At 41.2% G+C, this 19340-nt stretch overlaps 1 protein-coding gene across 1 annotated transcript in view; it reads left to right on the forward strand.

Annotated features, from left to right (window-relative positions):
* Ush2a (usherin) overlaps window positions 1-19340 on the forward strand; it is a 666448-nt gene that overhangs the window by 91803 nt on the left and 555305 nt on the right. The window contains exons 9-10 of the mRNA NM_001302219.1: window positions 12589-12784; window positions 15082-15212. Of these exons, the coding sequence (NP_001289148.1) occupies window positions 12589-12784; window positions 15082-15212 (327 nt within the window). The remainder of the gene's footprint in view (window positions 1-12588; window positions 12785-15081; window positions 15213-19340) is intronic.

Raw genomic sequence — 19340 nt, forward strand, 5'->3', positions numbered from 1 at the left:
AAATATAGTTAAATGGAAAGAGGTTATGGGCCTGTGGACAAATATTGCTTTGTGGAAGACCCAGATATAAAATAAGAGTAATAAAATATAGTATTTGAAGGAGTGAAAGTGAATTTCCTGAACTTGAGGATATCACGGCTTTTCTGAGCACTCTAAGAAATTACCCATGGATCAAACTTAATAGTTCTAACAACTGCCAAAGACAAAGAGCAGGTCCCACAGGTACCGAAGAGAATGAAACACAGGACAAGACACGGGGCCAGAAGAGTCCAGTGAAATTATGTTCAGCAGTCAGCACAGATGAGCTCAGGGCCTGGAATAGAGCTCACAAGTGTAGCTTGAGCATACCCAACAAACCCACATTTTGCAACTGTAGATAGTCTTGCCTTAAAATCAGGAAGAGTACATAGTGGCCAAGAAAATTTGTGTCAAGATTATCACCAATAGATGGGATTTTTAAGTTTTTTACATTTTTTCCTTTAATCTATTTAACTTTTTCTTTCTCCTACTGGATATTTTCTTATTTACATTTCAGCTGTTATCCGCTTTCCCAGTTTTCCCTCTGGCCCATCCCTCTAGCCCATCCCTCTTCCCCAGGCTTCTATGAGGGTGCTCCCCCACTCCCCCACCCCACCCACCCTACCACCATAGCATTCCCCTACACTGGGGCATGGAACCTTCACAGGACCAAGGGCCTCTCCTTCCATTGATACCCCACAGGGCCATCCTCTGCTACATATGTGGCTGGAGTCATGGGTGGCTCCATGTGTGCTCTTTGGTTGGTTGTTTAGTCCCTGGGAGTTCTTAGGGGGAGGAGGTCTGTTTGCACATGGTCACACAAAAGCCACTTCGATGCAAGTGTACGGTGAGCATGCACCCCAGTTCACCACATGCCCTCTCCTGCCTGCCCGAGTCTGAACCAGCTTGGTTTTGTTGCTGTAACACAGACCATGAGAAGCCACACAGAGAGGAAAGTGCTTTATTTGCTTTACGCCTCCATGGCATGGTCTGTCATTGAGGAAAGTCAGGGCTAGAACCCAAGTCAGGACCTGAAGCAAAGACTTCAGAGGAATGGTGCCTACAGGCCTCTTCTCCACAGCTTGTTCAGATTGTATTATACAACCCAGAACCACCTTTCCAGGCAGGCGGCACCACCCACAGTGAGCTGGGCCGTCCCACCTCAAATATCCATCAAGAAAATGCCCCTACAAACTTGCCTGCAGGCCAATCTTACAGACACATCTTGATCTTCCAAGATGACCTCAGCTTTGTCAAGTTGACAAAAACAAAGAAAAAACCACCATGCCTTCCCATTTGTTCTTCTTTCCACTTGTTTCTTGAGAAAATTTTACTCTTTCACTGCACTTGTTTGTTTGTGTGTGTGTGTGTGTGTGTGTGTGTGTGTGTGTGCGTGTGTGCGTGTGTGTGTGTGTGTGTGTGTGTGTGTGTGTATGTGTTGTTATGAATAAGTCTAGGTCCCACACATTGCATAAAACACAATCTCTCTCTATCTCTATCTCTCTCTCTCTCTTTCTCTCTCTCTCTCTCTCAGTCTAGAGGCTACACACAGCATAAAACACAATCTCTCTCTCTCTCTCTCTCTCTCTCAGTCTTGAGGCTACACGCAGCATAAAACACAATCTCTCTCTCCTCTCTCTCTCTCTCTCTCTCTCTCTCTCTCTCTCGTGTGTGTGTGTGTGTGTGCGCGCATGCTCATGCGTGCATTTGTGTGTGATGTTGTGAATAAATCTAGAGTCCATATATGACATAAAACACAATATTGATGTGTGTGATATTGATTTAATTCATGTATATGATTATTCCCAGTTGTATTCATTTCCCCTTCAACAGTGTAACTTCACACTTCTTCATGGCTGAACAGGTTATTGTATATATAAATATATGGCATGTTTTCCTTGTGAATATCTCTGTTACCGGATGCCCAGATTGACCCCATAAGGCAGCTGTTGTATACAGTGCTGCACTGAACACTGACCTGCAAGTATCTCTATGACAGGCTGATTCGAAGTCATTTGAGTGAACATTCAGAGACGTTACAGCTAGGTTATTGACCTTAGTTAGAATAAGACGCAAGTTCCAGAATTATTAGAAGAGTAGAAAAATCATTTCAAGATGTGGGCACAGGCAGACACTTTCTAAATAGGACAGAAGTCATTCAGGAATTGACAAAAGCAATTTCATCAAATTACAAAGCTTCTGCACCCCAACCAACAGGAATTTATCTCAAGCATGCAAGGAGGGGCTACTGCAAAGCTCAATTATCAGTTTATATAACACATCACGTCAACAGACAAATGGTTTCAAATGTGATATTATAGGTTATTTTCCACTGTAACAGAAAGCCTGAATCTGAATACATAAAGTCAAGAGGTTAGTTCAGGGGGTTAGCTCAGGCTTGTGGTTCTGGGATTTCAGGAACATGGAACTTTTGAATTTACAAAAGAGCTTCATGTAATTTCAACCATGGGCATGAAGTAGTTGCCTGTTGAAAAGAAGGGAGACAACACATGGGCCCAGGTACTTTACCATATTCTCATTTCTCTGAAAACTAATTCATTGTTACGATAAAGACGTGACACTCCTTTGATGCTCCGTTTCCAAGTTCTGCTGTCATTCTAACCAAATTTCTGCTTAAGCTTTGGCAGCCAGACCCCGCCTAAGCCATAATGGATGTGAACAGTGGAGTGAAAACAGGATAGAATCTGACATCATCGATAGCAAGTGTGACACTCAGTGCTGAGAGGCTAGGAACTCTCCTGCTGAGAGCAAACGCACAGGATGTGAATGGCTCCACTTACCAATCCGTATGTCACATAAGAAGTTCTAAAAGTGGGTTACCAATCCATATGTCACATAAGAAGTTCTAAAAGTGGGTTATTACAGAGATCAGCATGACCCTTCTGCAGCGATGACACAGCTTTGCAAAGCATTCCACATTTAAACAACAGTAACAACAACAGCATTTCTGTTAACTAAAGAGAGAGAATGGATTTGAGAGCAGACTGGGAAGTTAAGAACACTTGCTGCTCTTACAGAGGACCTGGGTTCAATTCCTAGCTCCCACATGGCAGCTTATAATAGCTGTAACTCTAGCTGCAAGGTTTCCAGCAACCTCTACGGGCCTCCACAGGCACTACATGCACACAGTCCATGTATACAAAACATGTAGCCAAAACAGGCATAAACATAAAATTAAGATGAAGTACTTTTAAGAAAGGGTGTACAGCTTGGGAGAGAAGAAAGGAGCCTGCCCATGTATACAATTGACATGACTGTAGACAGTTCAGATGGTCTCTGAAAGTGGCCAAAACTTTGCTGAGAATTATTGATCTATAGCGTGGATTGCAGGGCTCAAGATTGAGGAGAACTAGACCTAGTATATTACTACATCCCAGGCTCAACAAAAGGCATTTGCATTAGGAACACTTAGTGAAAAAAAGTATTTATGTGTAAATCTGACCAAAAAGGCTCAAGATCTCTGTGATAAAACAAACTACTTATTTCTGACGACACACATCCCAGACCGAATAAGAGATACTCCTGATTTGTAGATAAACTCAATATCATCAGGACTTCAGTGTTACTCTGTAGACTCAATGAAATTTCACCTAGAAGACCAACAGATATCACAAGTTGATATTCTAAAGTTTTCGTGGAGAGGCCAAAGACACAGAATAACTGATATAACATGGAGGGAGAAAGTTTGGGCTCTCGTACTCACTATTGTAAATCTATAGCAAGACAATGCGGCATCACCTGTGGGATACAGAAACAGATCAGTGGAAAATAATCCCGACCGCAGAGGTAGGCCCATAACACTGTCTACTTATGTTTGACATATCAGCAAAGGTGAGAAAGTGGAGGTTTGGGAATACTGTCAACACACGATGTGAGGAGAAATGGATATCCTATTCTAAAATTAAATAAATAAATAAATATAACATAGTTCTCATGCTCCACAAACATTGACTCAAATGAATCATATCCCTCAATATTAAATGTAAAATTAAGCTCAGAAGGTTACCTGGAAGAAAAAATCTGTATGACTTTAACTATGATAACAACTTTATAGATAGACACAAAAACAAACCAAACATGATTGAAAATAAAGGATCAAAATGGCGATTAAAAGAAAGAGTAAAAATTAAATAAAACTAAAATTGTGACAAATCTGTGAATCATTGGAGAAAGGATGAATGGTATAATGTAGAGGAAGAAATATATGCCCCTAGAGATATAGTTTGTGTTTAAGTAACAGCAATAAATTAGTTACTAGTTTGAAATTGAATGGTTGTACTTACAGGGTATACATTTTTATAATTATTTTAATAGTTAAGACTATGTAGGGTGATAAATTCACAGAATAAATCTGAAGCTGTGACCATAGTAAAAATATTGTATCTCACCATGAGGTATGTGTGTGTGTGTGTGTGTGTGTATAGTACATACATTAATTAACAAATTAGTAAACATGTAAAATAAGTATTTCATGTATATACATGTTATACATATGAAATAATCATTGTCTATGAACTATTAATAAAAATGACCAAATATATAGAGATATGAAAAAAAAAGGAAGAAGACACAAGGAACTGACCTGTATTCAAATCAAACCCTCTCATCTGCAAAAGGGAATGAGAATAAGCTGCCCACAGGGAGAACATCCTTGCAGAAGAGAAGTCTGGTAAACGAACTCCCCAGAATCTGCACAGAACAGTTAAATTTATTTTTTTTAAGTCACAACCTGAGAGAAAGCTGAGCAAAACTCCTGAACTCAAGACCCATCGTGGTCCTTGGCCATGACGGAGCCATCCTGTAGTCTCGCTGTTTGAGTATCCAGAGTCGCCTTGAGAAGGAGCAGCCAGTGTCCACTAGACTGAAACACAGCTGGACGTCACACATGAGCGCTGGAGGCTGCGGAAAGGAGGAGGAGGAGTCTGGGTGCTTCAGCAGTCGATGTTTGTAAATATATTATTTTCATATTTGGATCAGAAAATGTTAGAATCATTGCTGAAAAGATAGAAGGAAGTTCAAAAACCCACTCACAAAATCCTCACGAATTCTTCTTCCCAAAAACCCTGCCAGAGTTTGCCTTGCTCAGCTGAATAGAATGAAGAAATGGAGGACGGGGATAATGGAGCCAGGGGTTGACAGGTTTTAAACACTGAAACCGGCGAACAGACGGCAGTGTCACCCCGCCATTCTTCTATCCTTACAGTGTTAAAGGTTAGGAATGTTGTCTAGAAGTTAAAAGACCACAATAGATGTCAGGTTGTGCATGCTTTAAAACAAGTGTTAAAATGAAAATTTAGGTAGTGGTTTCTCAAAACTCTCTATTTCTACAAAACTGCTTTGGAAAAATTTACGTCCTTAATCATCATGCTTTATAACTCACACGTCCAGTCAATCCTGATGCCCATGTTTATGGTGACTTACCAGTGTTCCTCTGTCAACCATGGGAAGTGGTTCTCTCTGCTCCAACAGCCGTAAGTGCCTTTAGCTCCTCAGGAACAGGCAGAACATCAGGAGTCTCTCCCCACCTCGAGCTGGAATTTTTAACTGTCCTGATTTTTTGTGCAGGTCATGGGCAGGGAACCACAGATCCAGTGAGTTTATGTGTGCGCCAGCCATGTCAGACCCAAAGCCAACCTCTCACGGCCCTCCTGTCTAGACTCCCAGTTATTGCATCTTATATGTGAGTTATAAAAGAAAAAAGACAGTAAAGGCAAGAGGCTGTGAGGGGAGCGTGTCGGAGGACGGGAGTTGGGATGAGGGAGTAGGAGGTGGTTATGACCAAGCTACAGTGTTTGCATGTATGAAGCTTTCAAAACACAGAAAGGGGAAAAAGGCATCATATCAAGTGTATAGTAGGCTTTGATTTAGGGTTCTCATCCTACGTGTCCTTAAAAACGAAAACAAAAGCAAACAAACAAAAAAATACATTACCCTCTGCCACTTACCTACACGTCATTTGAAAAGGAGCATTTTAATTTTCTTTGGTATTAGATGTGAGCAATGCAAATACTCTATATCCTTCTAGTACATACATACATATTTTATTTCTCATGAAAGTAAAAAATAACATATGCACACTTCATTTGATTTTAATGCATATTTAAAATAACTCTGAGAACTTCTTACAACAGGTTTTGAGGATCTTCCCCTCCCACTGTTTCCCGACTACTCACAGATCGACCCAAACCAACTTCAAGTCCTCTCTCTCCCCGTCTCTCCCCCCATAGTCCACCAAGTGTGATTTGCACTGAGTAGATCCTGCCCCATGTTGAGACATGCACCACAGCATGGCCTACCTACCTAGAGTCTCACTTAAAGAAAACTGATCATCCTTCCGCCAATTATCAAAAATAATGTATTATTATTAATTTTAATATATTGGAATGAATGTACACTGTGGAAAATACCACTTATAAAGTATAAAGGCCACCTGTTTTGTGCCACCCACAGATAATTCCAGCCAGCAGTGTGCACGGCTACATTCAGCTCTGATAGTATTGGGACTGTGTGTAAATCTGTAGAAGCTTTCTCCGTCTCCCTAAAGTTGCCTGCATACATAAGTGAACTGCCTTTACCTAGGATGTAAAATCGTATTAAACATGCTACTTGAACTTGATTTTAAAATCTAAACTGTGTTATGAATGCCTGGGTGTATTTGTCAGTATGGGCATTCTGTGTAAGCATTGTGTATGCTTACCTCTGGGCACTGAAAACATTACACTCTCCCAGTGTAATAAACCTACCTCAACAGGGCCAGGTCTTTCCTTCGAACTCTGAAGCAATTCCACAGAGAAGTTTCTATGCACAGAAACTGGCTCCTAGTAGGCCCAATGTGAAAGGTAATGGACACCCTAGAGGTGAATTTGCACTAATTAATTATCCCAATGAACCCCTATGACTCTAGTATTTATAGTGGTAAAATGTCTAAACTGATAAATGTGTTTACCTTTACCAGGAAACGTAACGTTACCCATTTTGCCGATGTCTTAAGGCTGCATGCCAGAGAGAGTCTAGCTGTTTCAGTAACTACTAGCGACCAGGATCAAAATTCATCTTTAATTGAAAACATCAAGAAGCAAGGATCGTGTTTTTGGAGTATTGATAGAGCACTTACTTCACTCTTATCAGAAGGCCTTGCGACTGTGGCTTATAGGTTGAAAATAAGGACAAAATAACAAATGAGGGGGAAAAAAAGCATTCAGATCAAAAGCAAAAGCAAAAAAACCTGTTGTTTCCGTGGACATCAGAGGACTTCTTTTGCTGGAACTGCTCTTCTATCTAATTCCAGCCTGCGGCTATGTTGTGGGACACAAGCTACATGTGTGACCAGTGTGACAGAACCCTACCCCCACATCCTTACTCTTCCCTGCCAACTTTCATGAAGAAAGTATCATTTGAAACATCACCCTGGGGGGAGAAAATTCTTTCAGTAAGATTGTTTTGAAGTAAATCAAAACAGCAACAAAAAACAAATTTTAATGGAAAACAAGTTGAGGTTGTTTCTTACGGTGGAATTTTAAAAGTTTAGACATGAGCACAGCTGCATGGTGGATGGTTCTGGGCAAAGGAGTCTGGGTGTTCATTTCCTTCCTTCTAATCCCAAGAACGAGGAGTTGTGTCTCCCTGATCTTCCCTTTATCCAAGTACAGTGTATCTCTTCTGAACCTGCAGCCACTAGAGAAAGTGGCATCCCAGTGACATTTGATGGCCCTGGGAAGAGTCTCGGTGATGTCTCTGGTGGTTATAGAGACACGTGAGAAAGTGACCTAGAAATAATGTTCCTTCATATTTTTATTTTTGGTTTATTGCATAGACCAAGGTCTGAACAAATCATGCTCCTTGAAGGTCACAGAATCCCCACGTTTCAATGACAGCATTCCACGTAGCATTGTGTTAGGCATTCTGCTGCAGCCATTCAGACTTGAGGTCACAGACTCTGGTTTTCCCCATTACCATCGGTCATTGGTAAGATACTGACTTTTCGTCACGTTTGAGATGGAGAAACTTGGATTTGCAGGAGTAAAGTGGATAATGACTAACTTAATTCAGTAGCTTCGATGATGTCTTGTGGGCTTAGATTTTTTTCCAATCTACTTTAGTAAGGGTTCTTAAACGCTTTAACCTCACTTCTGGCCCTCCACCCATCAAAGTTAGTAAAAAGGAAAGGTTAATAGAGCAAAAGGGGTGTGTGGGCCAGCTTAGGAATAGTTATTTCAGGCAATTTGAACCATCATTATCAGGATACTGGCAGTTCAGTTCACACAAATCCGCAGTGGTAGCTCGAAATACTTGCAAACACCATTCACACATCAGCAGCAACAGTTTGATCCAGAAGAAACCATAAGGCTCTACAGATCACTCTGAGTCCTCATAGAATCAGCAAGAAGCCACCAAAATGCCACCAGAAGCTTTTTCATGCCTTTCTCTCTATGAAGTCACGACAAATGGTGATCAGCAAAGGAGGCAAGGTGACCCAATGCCACAGCATTGTCAGAGAAGGCCAGCATTGGCAAAGCCCAGTGAAGACCAGCAAAGAGTGGCAAGGAGAACTGTCCGTTGGGTTATACTTACAGCTTTTCCAAATACCGTGTGTCCTCTCACGTGTCTATTCTAGCAAAATATCGCATGCCCTTTATCTAGGCAGCTTCCAGAAAGCGCCATGTGTCCTCCCACCTGTCTGCTTCAGCAAAACACCCTCACAAGACAGTTTACATAAAAACATCACATGACACAACCGAGTCTCCAAAGAAACCAGGACCTTGCACTTCAGTGTCCCCTAACCAGTTTAACCTTCAGTTGCTAATGCTATCCTAACATAGGGCATTAGTAGGTCATGTTCTCTGAGGGTCAATCATGTGCTAGGTGCTGTAACAAATTTCTGTTTCTTAACTACAACATTATAAAATCGGAATTCCCATTTCCATGAAATAAGTGGCACACAATAGGCTTGCAGAGGTAAAAATTATAAAATATTACAATGTTACCAAGTCAGAAATCCAATGTGGGTGATGTGGGTCCTACAATATAGCAAAGTAGCCCATTTGTTTGTAAACTTCTTTATTAACTCACAGTGACCATACATATCCATGTGGTGCAGCATGACAGTTTAGCACATGGGCACAATGTTTAACGATTACCAGAGACTCTGGTCATGTGCTTGTTCTTGAGTGCCTGTGATTTCTAAATCCTTTCAACTGGCTGCTTCAAGTTTACCATTACTCAGTGCCAACTACAGTTGTCATCGGTGCTCAGAACATCAGAATCCATTCTGCCTTACCCTATACTCATTGACTCTCCACCCTCAATTCTCCTCCTGGGCTGCCACAGCCTCGTCTCTCTTTTGCCTTTGCTGTTACCTGTGTGGCTTCCGTGTGAAGTTGAGAACACACCATGTTTCTTTCTTTGCGCTGATTTATTTAATAGGGGTTCTGCATATGTAGCTGCAAATGATGCAATTCCACTCTTTTTAGAGTTGAATACTATTCTACTATGTATATAAACCATTGTATATTTATCTATTTTTCTACTGATGGGAGGAAATTTTAAATGCTTATCTTAGGGTTCAGAATAGCGAGAACACATACTTTACATTACACTCACACTTATTTCTTGCAGTCAGCAAGCACATGAATTAGACTTTCTGATGTTTATCCCACAACTAACTCTCCCTCTATCTCTCTCCTCCTCTTCCTTTGTCCCTTTTTCCCTTTTTCTTTCTTCCTTCCTCCCTCCTGCCCTTCTTTCTTTTTTGTTTTCTTGTCCATGTGCCATAGTACCTGCCTATAATTTCAGTACCTGGGAAACTGAGGCAGAAGAATAACTATAAGTTCACGGCCACCTTGGACTTCATAATGAGTTCATGGCTAATCTGTGATATATGTAAGACCCTGTCTCAAAAGAGAAAATCACCTGGCCAAGGAGCTGTAACAAACAATAGTTGTGTCTATCTTTTGTTAGGCTGTAACTGTCTTTTCGAGACTGATTGCATCATCATGAACACAGTGTGCAAACATTTGCCCACTAACAAGCCTTGGTATGCCTTAAATGCTTCAAAGAAGAGCTCTCTTTGGGCATTGGTATCAGAGGCGTGAATTTCAGCCATCATCTTTGCAACTCTCCCTCTGTTCTTACTCTGTGTGCAGAGTATGAAAATAGGTATCTAGCATCTCCTGGGAGAGGGTTCTAAGGGAGCCAAGGCTTCAATACAGAGAACAGGAAAATGACACCCAGGTCCCTAAAGGACAGAAGGACAGGACATGACGTAAGTGTCTCTAGAGGACAGGGAGAAGGTCAGAGGGCAGCTCCAGCCCATGACCTTGAAGTAGTTATGGCTATGAAGAACTTCGTCACCACAAGGAATATTGGGGAGTCTTGAAAGCTCACTGGGCACGCTCCTTAACAAGGAACTGCAGATCAGCTCCCCTGGCTTCGAACACTGTGACCGGATGATGTTTATGGAGCATGAATATTTTCTTCTCTATTTGCTTTCCCCTCAATTAAGTAGGAAGGGAAAACTCATAGCCTTTGCTTTGCTGTCCCAGGGAAGGGGAATGCCTGGGGGTGGGGGTGGGGTGGTGTGGGGCAAGGAGCAGGGAAGCATCCTCTTAGAGGCAAAGGAGAACAGTATATGGAGTGAAGAACTTCTGGAGGGGGACCAGGAGGGGGCAATATTCGCAATGTAAATAAATAAAATAATTAAAAAATAAGCTGAAGTAAAATATTAGAATAAGAAATAAATGTATGTAAGAGAAAATAGCAATACAAGAGAAAAAAAGAATTCTTTATATTTTTCTCTTTTTAAAAATAAAAAGGGAGACATTTCCAAACTATGTACAAATTCAGGGGGAAAGTGCCTTTTGTCAATATTTAAATTCACTGGTCCTAAATCATCAGTGAGCTTTAGTTTTTTATTTCCTTACTGGACATAATCAGCTGATGTGTTTTCAATCCTTGAATTGCCACCTAAATCATGCTCACGTACGTAAATCGGTGACCAGTCACCTTTCCTTTCTCAGGCAGAGGAGTAAGTGTTGTGTCAACTCCATGTTGGTACCTGGTCTGTACAACACTTTACAAACATGCATGTTCAATAAACAGTAGTATGGAGATCTAGCCCGCACTGCACCGCACTGTACCACACCGCACAGGATTATGCCAGCACACCAAAGCATGAGATAAGGCAGAGGCGGACGAGATTCTTCCCTCTTTCTATTTCTGTTATTCTTAGGTTTGGTCTTCTCATGCCCTCCCAGGTTTCCTGTGTGTTTTGTGCGAGGAATGGTTTAGACTTAACCTTTTCCCCACTGACGCACCAATCCCTTCTCTTGTACCTTACAGGCCTGAGAGTCTCTCTTCTGTCTCTTCTGTTGGCGATGCCTGTGTCTGTAGCTCCTATTCGCCTACCTAGATTTTCCATCTCCAGAACCCCCAGTTTGTGTTTTCTTCATGGTTTCTATTTCTATTTCCACGTCTCGAACCATTTTATTAATTTCCTTCCCCTGTTTGATTGCATCTTCCTGTATTTTTTAAGGGACTAATTCATATCCTCTTTAAGGGCCTCTGTCATCTTCATAAGATTGAAACTAGTGTCACTTTCTTGTGTGTCAGCTGTCTTAGAATACCCATGGCTTGTTGTACTAGGAGACCTGGGCTCTGTGGCACCACGTTGTCCTGTCTGCTGTTGACTGTATTCTCACACTGGCTTCCAGGCTTTCGGTTATTACAGGTTTAGGTGTGACTTCTGAGTTTATCTTTGTTAGACGGATGCTTTTTTTTCCCGTTGGTTTTTCTGTTTTCTCTTTGGTCTTCTGGTCTAAATGACCCAAGATTCTGGTGACCAGGTAGTCTTAAAGTCCAGTAGGGTGTCTCCGCTGGGATTTTGCAGCCTATGTGACCTCTGGGGATTTGAGTGCCACATCGCCTCTGGGGTTCCAAGCGCCTCTGTGGCCTCTGGGTTTTTGGGTGTTTGCTTGGTTTTTGGAATTCTTAGTCCAGCCTGTCCTCCAGTAAAGAGGAAGTCTTCTGACAAGACTGTGATCTGGGATACGGAGCCCAGGGGTAGGGGAATGCAGTTGGGGTTACTGGGGGAAGGTTTTATGGAGTGTTAGCTGATGGGAGATAGCATCTTCCCTGGGGCTCCTAGAATGGGTTTGGCTTCTGGTAAAGCAGCTGTGGTTGTGGACAAAAATATGGAGCCCAGGGCAGGGGGTCAAAGAGATGCTTCACAATTGGTTAAATCCGTTCATTTCCAATTGAGTGCAAAGTCTGAAAGGTCAGAGTGATAATTTCATATCCGTTTTCCTGTTTGTTTGTGGTTCCCTCTGCCGTCAGAGCTGAGCGTAGAGAGGTTTTAATATTTCAACATCGTTTTAAAGGTTGTAGAAGAATCCTAATTCACACCTTTTATTCTCTGACTTCTGAGAGAGTGTTAAAGACAAAGCAGTCAGAGCTTCTTCCCTCGCAAGTTTTAAATTTCCATTGTGTGACAGTGGCGAGTATATAAGAAAGCCATCACGACTTCCCATTTCTCCTGACGTTTTGTCGTTCCAGTGTGGTCGATGCTCCCCTCTTTATAATGACAAGCCTTTCCGCAGTGGTAACAAAGTTCATGCATTCAACTGTAAGCCTTGTCAGTGCCATGGCCATGCCAGCAGCTGCCACTATGATGCTTCCATGGACCCATTTCCCCTGGAGTACAACAGAGGTGGCGGAGGAGTCTGTGATGACTGTCAGCACCACACAACAGGTAATCCCAAGTCTGGAGTGGCTGGCTCAGCCTGTGGGGTCATGGGTGTCTATCTCTGGATGCAGGGTATTTTAAATTATAACACGGTTATCTTAATTAGGAATGTGCTTTTATGCAATTAAGTTGGGGATCAAATCTCTCTCATCAAACCTCCCCTAGTGAGAAATAGTCCTTCATTGAATATTTGCATGAAGATATGTCTACAAAAGGGTTCACGTCATCCGTGAAACTTGTAATTCTTATAGCTTAGCCTAGCTCAACTTGATGCATACTTACAGAAACTTATGTGTACCCCTTATGTTCCCACCTGCCTTGTCTCTGGTTTCATACATGGCTATGTTACCCCCACTCAGAGTTTACGTAGAAACCAACCATCTTTTGAAGACATCATAAGTGCCTAGACCAACACAATGGTTCATACGGAATGGGGCTCACTAGAGAGACTGGCAATCTGAAATAGAGCCCCAGAACCTACATAGTAGAAAAGAAGGGCCAACTCCTGCAGGTTGTCCTATGACCTCCTCAGACACACATGGTGCACATATATCCATCACACACACACACACACATACAAACACACACACACACACACACACATACATGTAAAAAGATTATAAATACAGAAACAATAAACATTCTCTGTGTGTTCAAAGACAAGTAATTCTAGTAGTCATTAAAGTCACCATTTTCTGAAGAGCAGTGTTAACATTAAAGCAGAAATACACAGTTTCAGTGTCTGTGAAATATAATGCATCTATAAAGGACCCAAAAGTGTTACCCAAGGACATGAGTGAATGAATTGGATGGGTATTGATCATGATAGGTAATAGCATGAGACCCTGGCCAGGGACCCAACCATCAAGAAGAGTATTCCTAGGCTTCTCGTGGAAGAGCAGACTCTAGAGTAGAGACATACTGGGACACCATCATCATGCATGAATGCCAACATTCTAGAAGCATTAAGAATTTATCTAACTTTTAGTTCATCAGAAGCTAAAAATCACTCAAACTGAAAGTTTTAGTTGAGTATATAGTTTTCTGACATTGAGTCCATTTCCAGAAATGTCAGAACAGGGTATATGGATTTTAAAACGGAAATTGATAATGTGAAGGGATATGGTTTTTAACTGGGAAATTGATAGCTTGAAGGTTTATTTCAGACTCCTTCTGTAGCTTTGGCACTATTCATACTGTCTCTGGAAACTACTCAAAGCATAGGAACCAATTCACTTAATTTTATTAATTTATTCATATTTATAATGTATGCTACTTGTATTTTGTGTATTTCTTATTTTATTCATATTTATTACTTTATCATTTTTATATATTTCATTTGCTTAATATTTTATTCATTAAAAATGGCCAGAGGAAAGGGCTACTTCATAAACTGGAAGCCATGGGAACTACGGTACGCACTGAATATATCAGGGCCTTCGAATATTTAATGCAAGATTTACCTGGTGTGTATAAATATAGCAAATGTCTTATTCTGATACATGAAACAAAAGGAAAAGACTGACAAATGCACTAAAAAGTCAGGTTAAGGGCACCACATCAATTATTTTAAGGGCATTCCCATTTTTCAAGAGTCACTTCTGAAAAATAAATTTCTGTCCATTTTTTGTATCTGTGTAATCCCGTGTATGCGTGTTGACCATGGGTATATATGTGGAGGCCAAACTTTCATGACCCTTTACCTTCTCTCTCTACCTGGTTGAGCTGTCCAGTCCATGAGCTCCAAGAATCCATTTGCCACTGGGTGACTGGTCTGTGTTGCCCATGGGCCTGGCTATTTTTTGTGTGTGCCAGGTACCAGACTCAAGTCCTCCTGCATGCACAGCAAGCATCTTACCAACTGTGTGAGCCCCTTGAGTCACAACAAGTATTCCTGACACCTCCAGCATTCCTCCTACCTTCCTCTTCTGTAGATGTCATCAGCCACATGTGTGGCAATTCCTCATAGTTCGCTTTAGAAATAAATGCCTGGCCATGGAAGAGCAATTTTAAGTTTAGAAGAGGATTTCTTTAAAGTGTATGCTGCCCGACAAAGCAAAACTTCTGAGAAGTGTGGTACTGCATAGCAGATGGGCGTTTAATGAAGTAAAGCGCCATTTGGAGTAGGTTCAGCGTTTCATATGCTCCGGATCACTAAATTGGCAGGTAGACATGAAGGGTGCATTAGAATGGACATCCCCAAAATTACAGAATGTCCTCCGAGGAATACAGTATTCAGTCTTGAGTTACGTGACCAACCGTAATGAATTATCTGCCCTAATGCATAGCCTGTCCCAACACAGGGAGAAACTGTGAGTCATGCCAGGACTACTTTTACCGACCCATTGGTGCCGATCCTGCTGACCCAGAGGTTTGCAAGCACTGTGACTGCAACAGGGACGGAACTAGAAACGGCAGCCTCCTCTGTGACCTGGTGAGTTACTTCATGGGAGGTAAGGAATGGGACACTTACCTGCTAGAAGTCAATCTGGGACACTCACTGAGGGTGTCTAGACTGTATTTTGTAGGAAGTTTTGAGTTGGCCTTTCAGAGACAACCGAGGTAGATAGGCCCTTGAGCAGTGTCTATCATGAATGTTAACTGACTGTTGTGTGGCGAGAGAAAATGCCAAAGTGGAAGACTCATTGGAGAGTGCAATTCTAGTCAAACTGCAAAGCAGTGAAGTATTTCTTTTCTAAAAACATTATAAATAAGACACTTGAATCCCAAAGTCAGGAGAGGATAGTCCCACAGAAGCCAGTTGCCTGAAGACTCAAATGGAAGTCATGTTTCTCTGCTTCTAAATTCCTACCTGCCTCATAGTTTGAAAATGAAATATATGTTTATATTCTTTAAACGTATTTCTCGTCTATGTGACAAATTCTAATGTCTGACTTACATGGATGTGGGTCTTCACTAAGTTGGGTTGTTAAGTCCTCCTTCTAGTCGGTGTCTCGGTGTTCAATTCACGGTCCTTATCTCAAGTTTTCATGTGTCGCCCTCAGATGCACAATGGCTTCAGGTAAAGAAGGCTTGTCTCACAAAGCCAGCTCAACCCCTGCATCCATTTTAATGAATATGAATAGCTCTGAGTAGTTGAGAACACAGTGCTTAGGACCACAAGCCCGGTTGTAGAACACTTTTATCAATTGCATCGTAAACATAGTAAATTCAAGACAAGCTATACATGTCTTATAACTTTCAGCAAACCCTGAACAGAGATTTTTCAAAACAGGTTAGGTTGGCGATATCTTGTAATCTAAGAATTTGGAAGGCAAACTCACCAGTTTGAGTCCACCCAGCCATGGCTGGTTGCAAACCTGAGCTGGCTTATGCTGTATATAGTAAGGCTTGTTTCAAGTAAGTTTCTAAAACTGGAATGATAGAGTAAATAAAGCCAGATTAAGGACATGGAGGGCTGTCAAGGTCTGATAAGGATAGGAGGCCATGTTCATCGAAACGTTCAAAACTGGAAGACTAACAAGATCTTCCCCGCGGTTCTTTGAAACGGTTGAGAACATTGTTATCTGATTCAGGAGGCTGAAGACGAGGTCCTGGCAGGAGAAATGCCTTCTCACCAAGCCACATCCCAGCCCTCGGTGCACAGTTTTCACAGACTTCTTAGGGAAATCAGACTCCATCTGCACTATGCTCATTCTACACACCTCATGACTTTGTGTTTGACGTCTGTGCTGCCTTACCCAGGTTGTCACCTGGACATCCCTAGCTTCAGAGTGGCCTGTGGTCATGTCTGTGGGTATTTTCTGGATTTCTAATTGATAGAGGAGGACCCAGCCCACAGTGATCAGTGCCACCCCTTGACAGGTGGGCCTAGGCTTTGTAACAAAGGCAGCTGACTGTGAACCTAGGAGTGAACCAGTGAGCAGTGGTCCTCTGTGGTCTCTGCTTCAGCTCCTGCCCCCAGGTTCCTGCCTGGAGTTTTTAACCCTAAATTTCCTCCATGGAGGCATTAAGACAAACAAATCCTCTTCTGGTTGTTTATGATTATGCTGGTTTTTATAACAACAGAAACCAAACTAGAACACACACACACACACACACACACACACACACACACACACAAACTTAAGCAGGTGGCCTGTTGCACTAATTCCAGGACTCAAGGAAAGAAATCACCATCTCTACTCTGGTATATATGGTCACACCTAAGACGGACAGCATATGCAAGACCATACCAACTCCTGGCAGGTGGAAACACCATAGACCAGTAGAAAGACATTTTTCTTATAAACATGGAGAAAGTTAGGGCATTTCATAAATTTGTGTGTGTGTGTGTGTGTGTGTGTGTGTGTGTGTGTTTACAGGACTGTGTACATGTGTTTTTTTCTGCTCATGTCTCCATGTGTATGTCTATGTCAGCAGGACTGAGGTCAGAGGTCATCAGTAGATGATACTTGTCAATCTCCATCACTGTTTTATACTTTAGAAACAGGGTCTCTCTCCCTCTCTCCCTCCTCCCCTCTTCCCCACCTCTCTCTAGTCTGGAACTTACCAGTTAAGCTGAGATGATAAGCCATTCAACGCAGGTATCCTCCTGTCTGTCACCTGTGCTGAGACATTAGTATGTATCCTTCTAGCCAGCTTTATTTTTTAATAACCTTAAGAGCATTAGAAGAAGTTCTTGGGTACCCGAACCATCTCTCCAGTCTCCATAATTTAGAAAAAAAATTCTGTGTCAGCCAGTATTTAAATTTAGATTCTTATTCCAGTGCTGTCTAGCTTAGAGAGCCTGGATTTCCCTGCAGATCAGTAGTGGACTGATCAGTGATGGGATGTACAACTAAGAAGTTCTGAGTCCTGGAATTAACGGGACTATCTATCAAGAAAATTGTCCATTTATTTTAGATTTTCCAATTTTGTGGAATATAAGCTTTTGAAATATGACCTGATGATTCTTTGGATTTCCTCTGTATCTTTTGTTATGCATCTTTTTGTTTCAATTTTGGTAATTCTTTGCACTGTGTCCTTTGTTCCTATTTTATTGATTTCAGCCCTCAGTTTGATTATTTCTTGCTGTCTACTGTTGTTGGGTGTGTTTGCTTCTTTTGTTCTACAGCTTTCCAGTGTGCTGTTGAATCACTAGTATGAGATCTCACTAATTTCCTTAAGAAGGTGCTTAGCACTATGCATTTTCCTCATAGTACTACTTTCACTGCGTCCCATAGTTTGGATATGTTGTGGATTCATTTTCACCAAATTTAGGAAGTCTTTAATTTCTTCGTTTCTGTCTTGACCCAGTGGTCAGAGAGTAGAGAATTGCTCAGTTTTCAGGACTTTGTTGGCTTTCTGTTGTTCTTGTTGTTGTTGAAAGTCAGCTATAATCCATGGTGGTCTGATAGGACACAGGGCTTATTTAAATTTTCTGTTTGTTGAAACTTGCCTTATGACTGAATATGTGGTCTATTTTGGAAAATATTGTGTGAGGTGCTAGGAAAGAAGCATATTCTGTGTTCAGGTGAAGTGTTTTGTAGATATCTGCTAAGACCATTTGAGTCGTAATGTCTGTTAGCTCCATTATTTATAAACATTCTCTGTTTAATTTTTGTCTGGATGACCTATCCATTAGTGCAAGTAGGGTGTTAAAAGTCTCCCTCTCTAATTGTGTGGGGCTCAATGTGTAGTTTAAGCTTTGGTAATGTAGCTGTTGTAAATGGGGTTACCCTTGCTTGTGAGGCATAGATGTTAAGAATCAAAATGGCATCTTTGTGTATATTTCCTTTGGTGAGTGTAAAGTGTCCTCCCCCATCTCTTTGATTAATTTTGGTTGGAAGTCTACTTTGTTAGATATTTGAATGGCTATACCAGATCAATTATTGGGCCTATTTGCTTGGAAAATTTTTTCCAACCCTTTATTATGAGGTAATGTCTATCTTTGATGTTAAGGTGTGTTTCCTGTATGCAGCAGAAGGATGGATACTGTTTTCACATTTATTCTGTAACCCTATGACTTTTTATTGGGGAATTGAGTCCACTGATATTAAAAGATATTAACAACCAATGATTGTTAATTCTTATTTTTGTTGTTGTGTGTATGTGTGCGCACACATGTGCTCATGCTTCCTTTTTTTTTTTTTTTTGGTTTTGCTGGTGTGAAATTATTTATTTCCTGTGTATTCATAGGTGGAGTTAATATTGTGTTGGAGTTTCCCTTATAGTATAGTATATGGCTGGATTTGTGGATAATGTTTTTTAAATTTGATTTTATCATGGAATATCGTGTTTTCTCTATGATGATTGAACATTTTGCTGGGTATGGAAGTCTGGGCTGGCATCTATACTTTCTTACAGTCTGTTTGGCATCTATCCAGGCCCTTTTGGCTTTTAGAGTCTCTGTTAAAAAGTTGGGTCTGCCTTTATGTTACTTGACCTTTTTCCCTTACAGCCTTTAATATTCTTTCTTTGTTCAATACATTTAGTATTTTGATTATTATGTGACATGGGGATTTTTTTAGGGTCCAGTATATTTGGTGTTCTGAAAGCTTCTTGTAACTCTATAGACATCTTCGTCTTTATGTTAGGAAAATTTTCTTCTATGATTTTG

The sequence above is a fragment of the Rattus norvegicus genome, chromosome 13 (assembly GCF_036323735.1).
Source record: "Rattus norvegicus strain BN/NHsdMcwi chromosome 13, GRCr8, whole genome shotgun sequence".
NCBI lineage: Eukaryota > Metazoa > Chordata > Mammalia > Rodentia > Muridae > Rattus > Rattus norvegicus.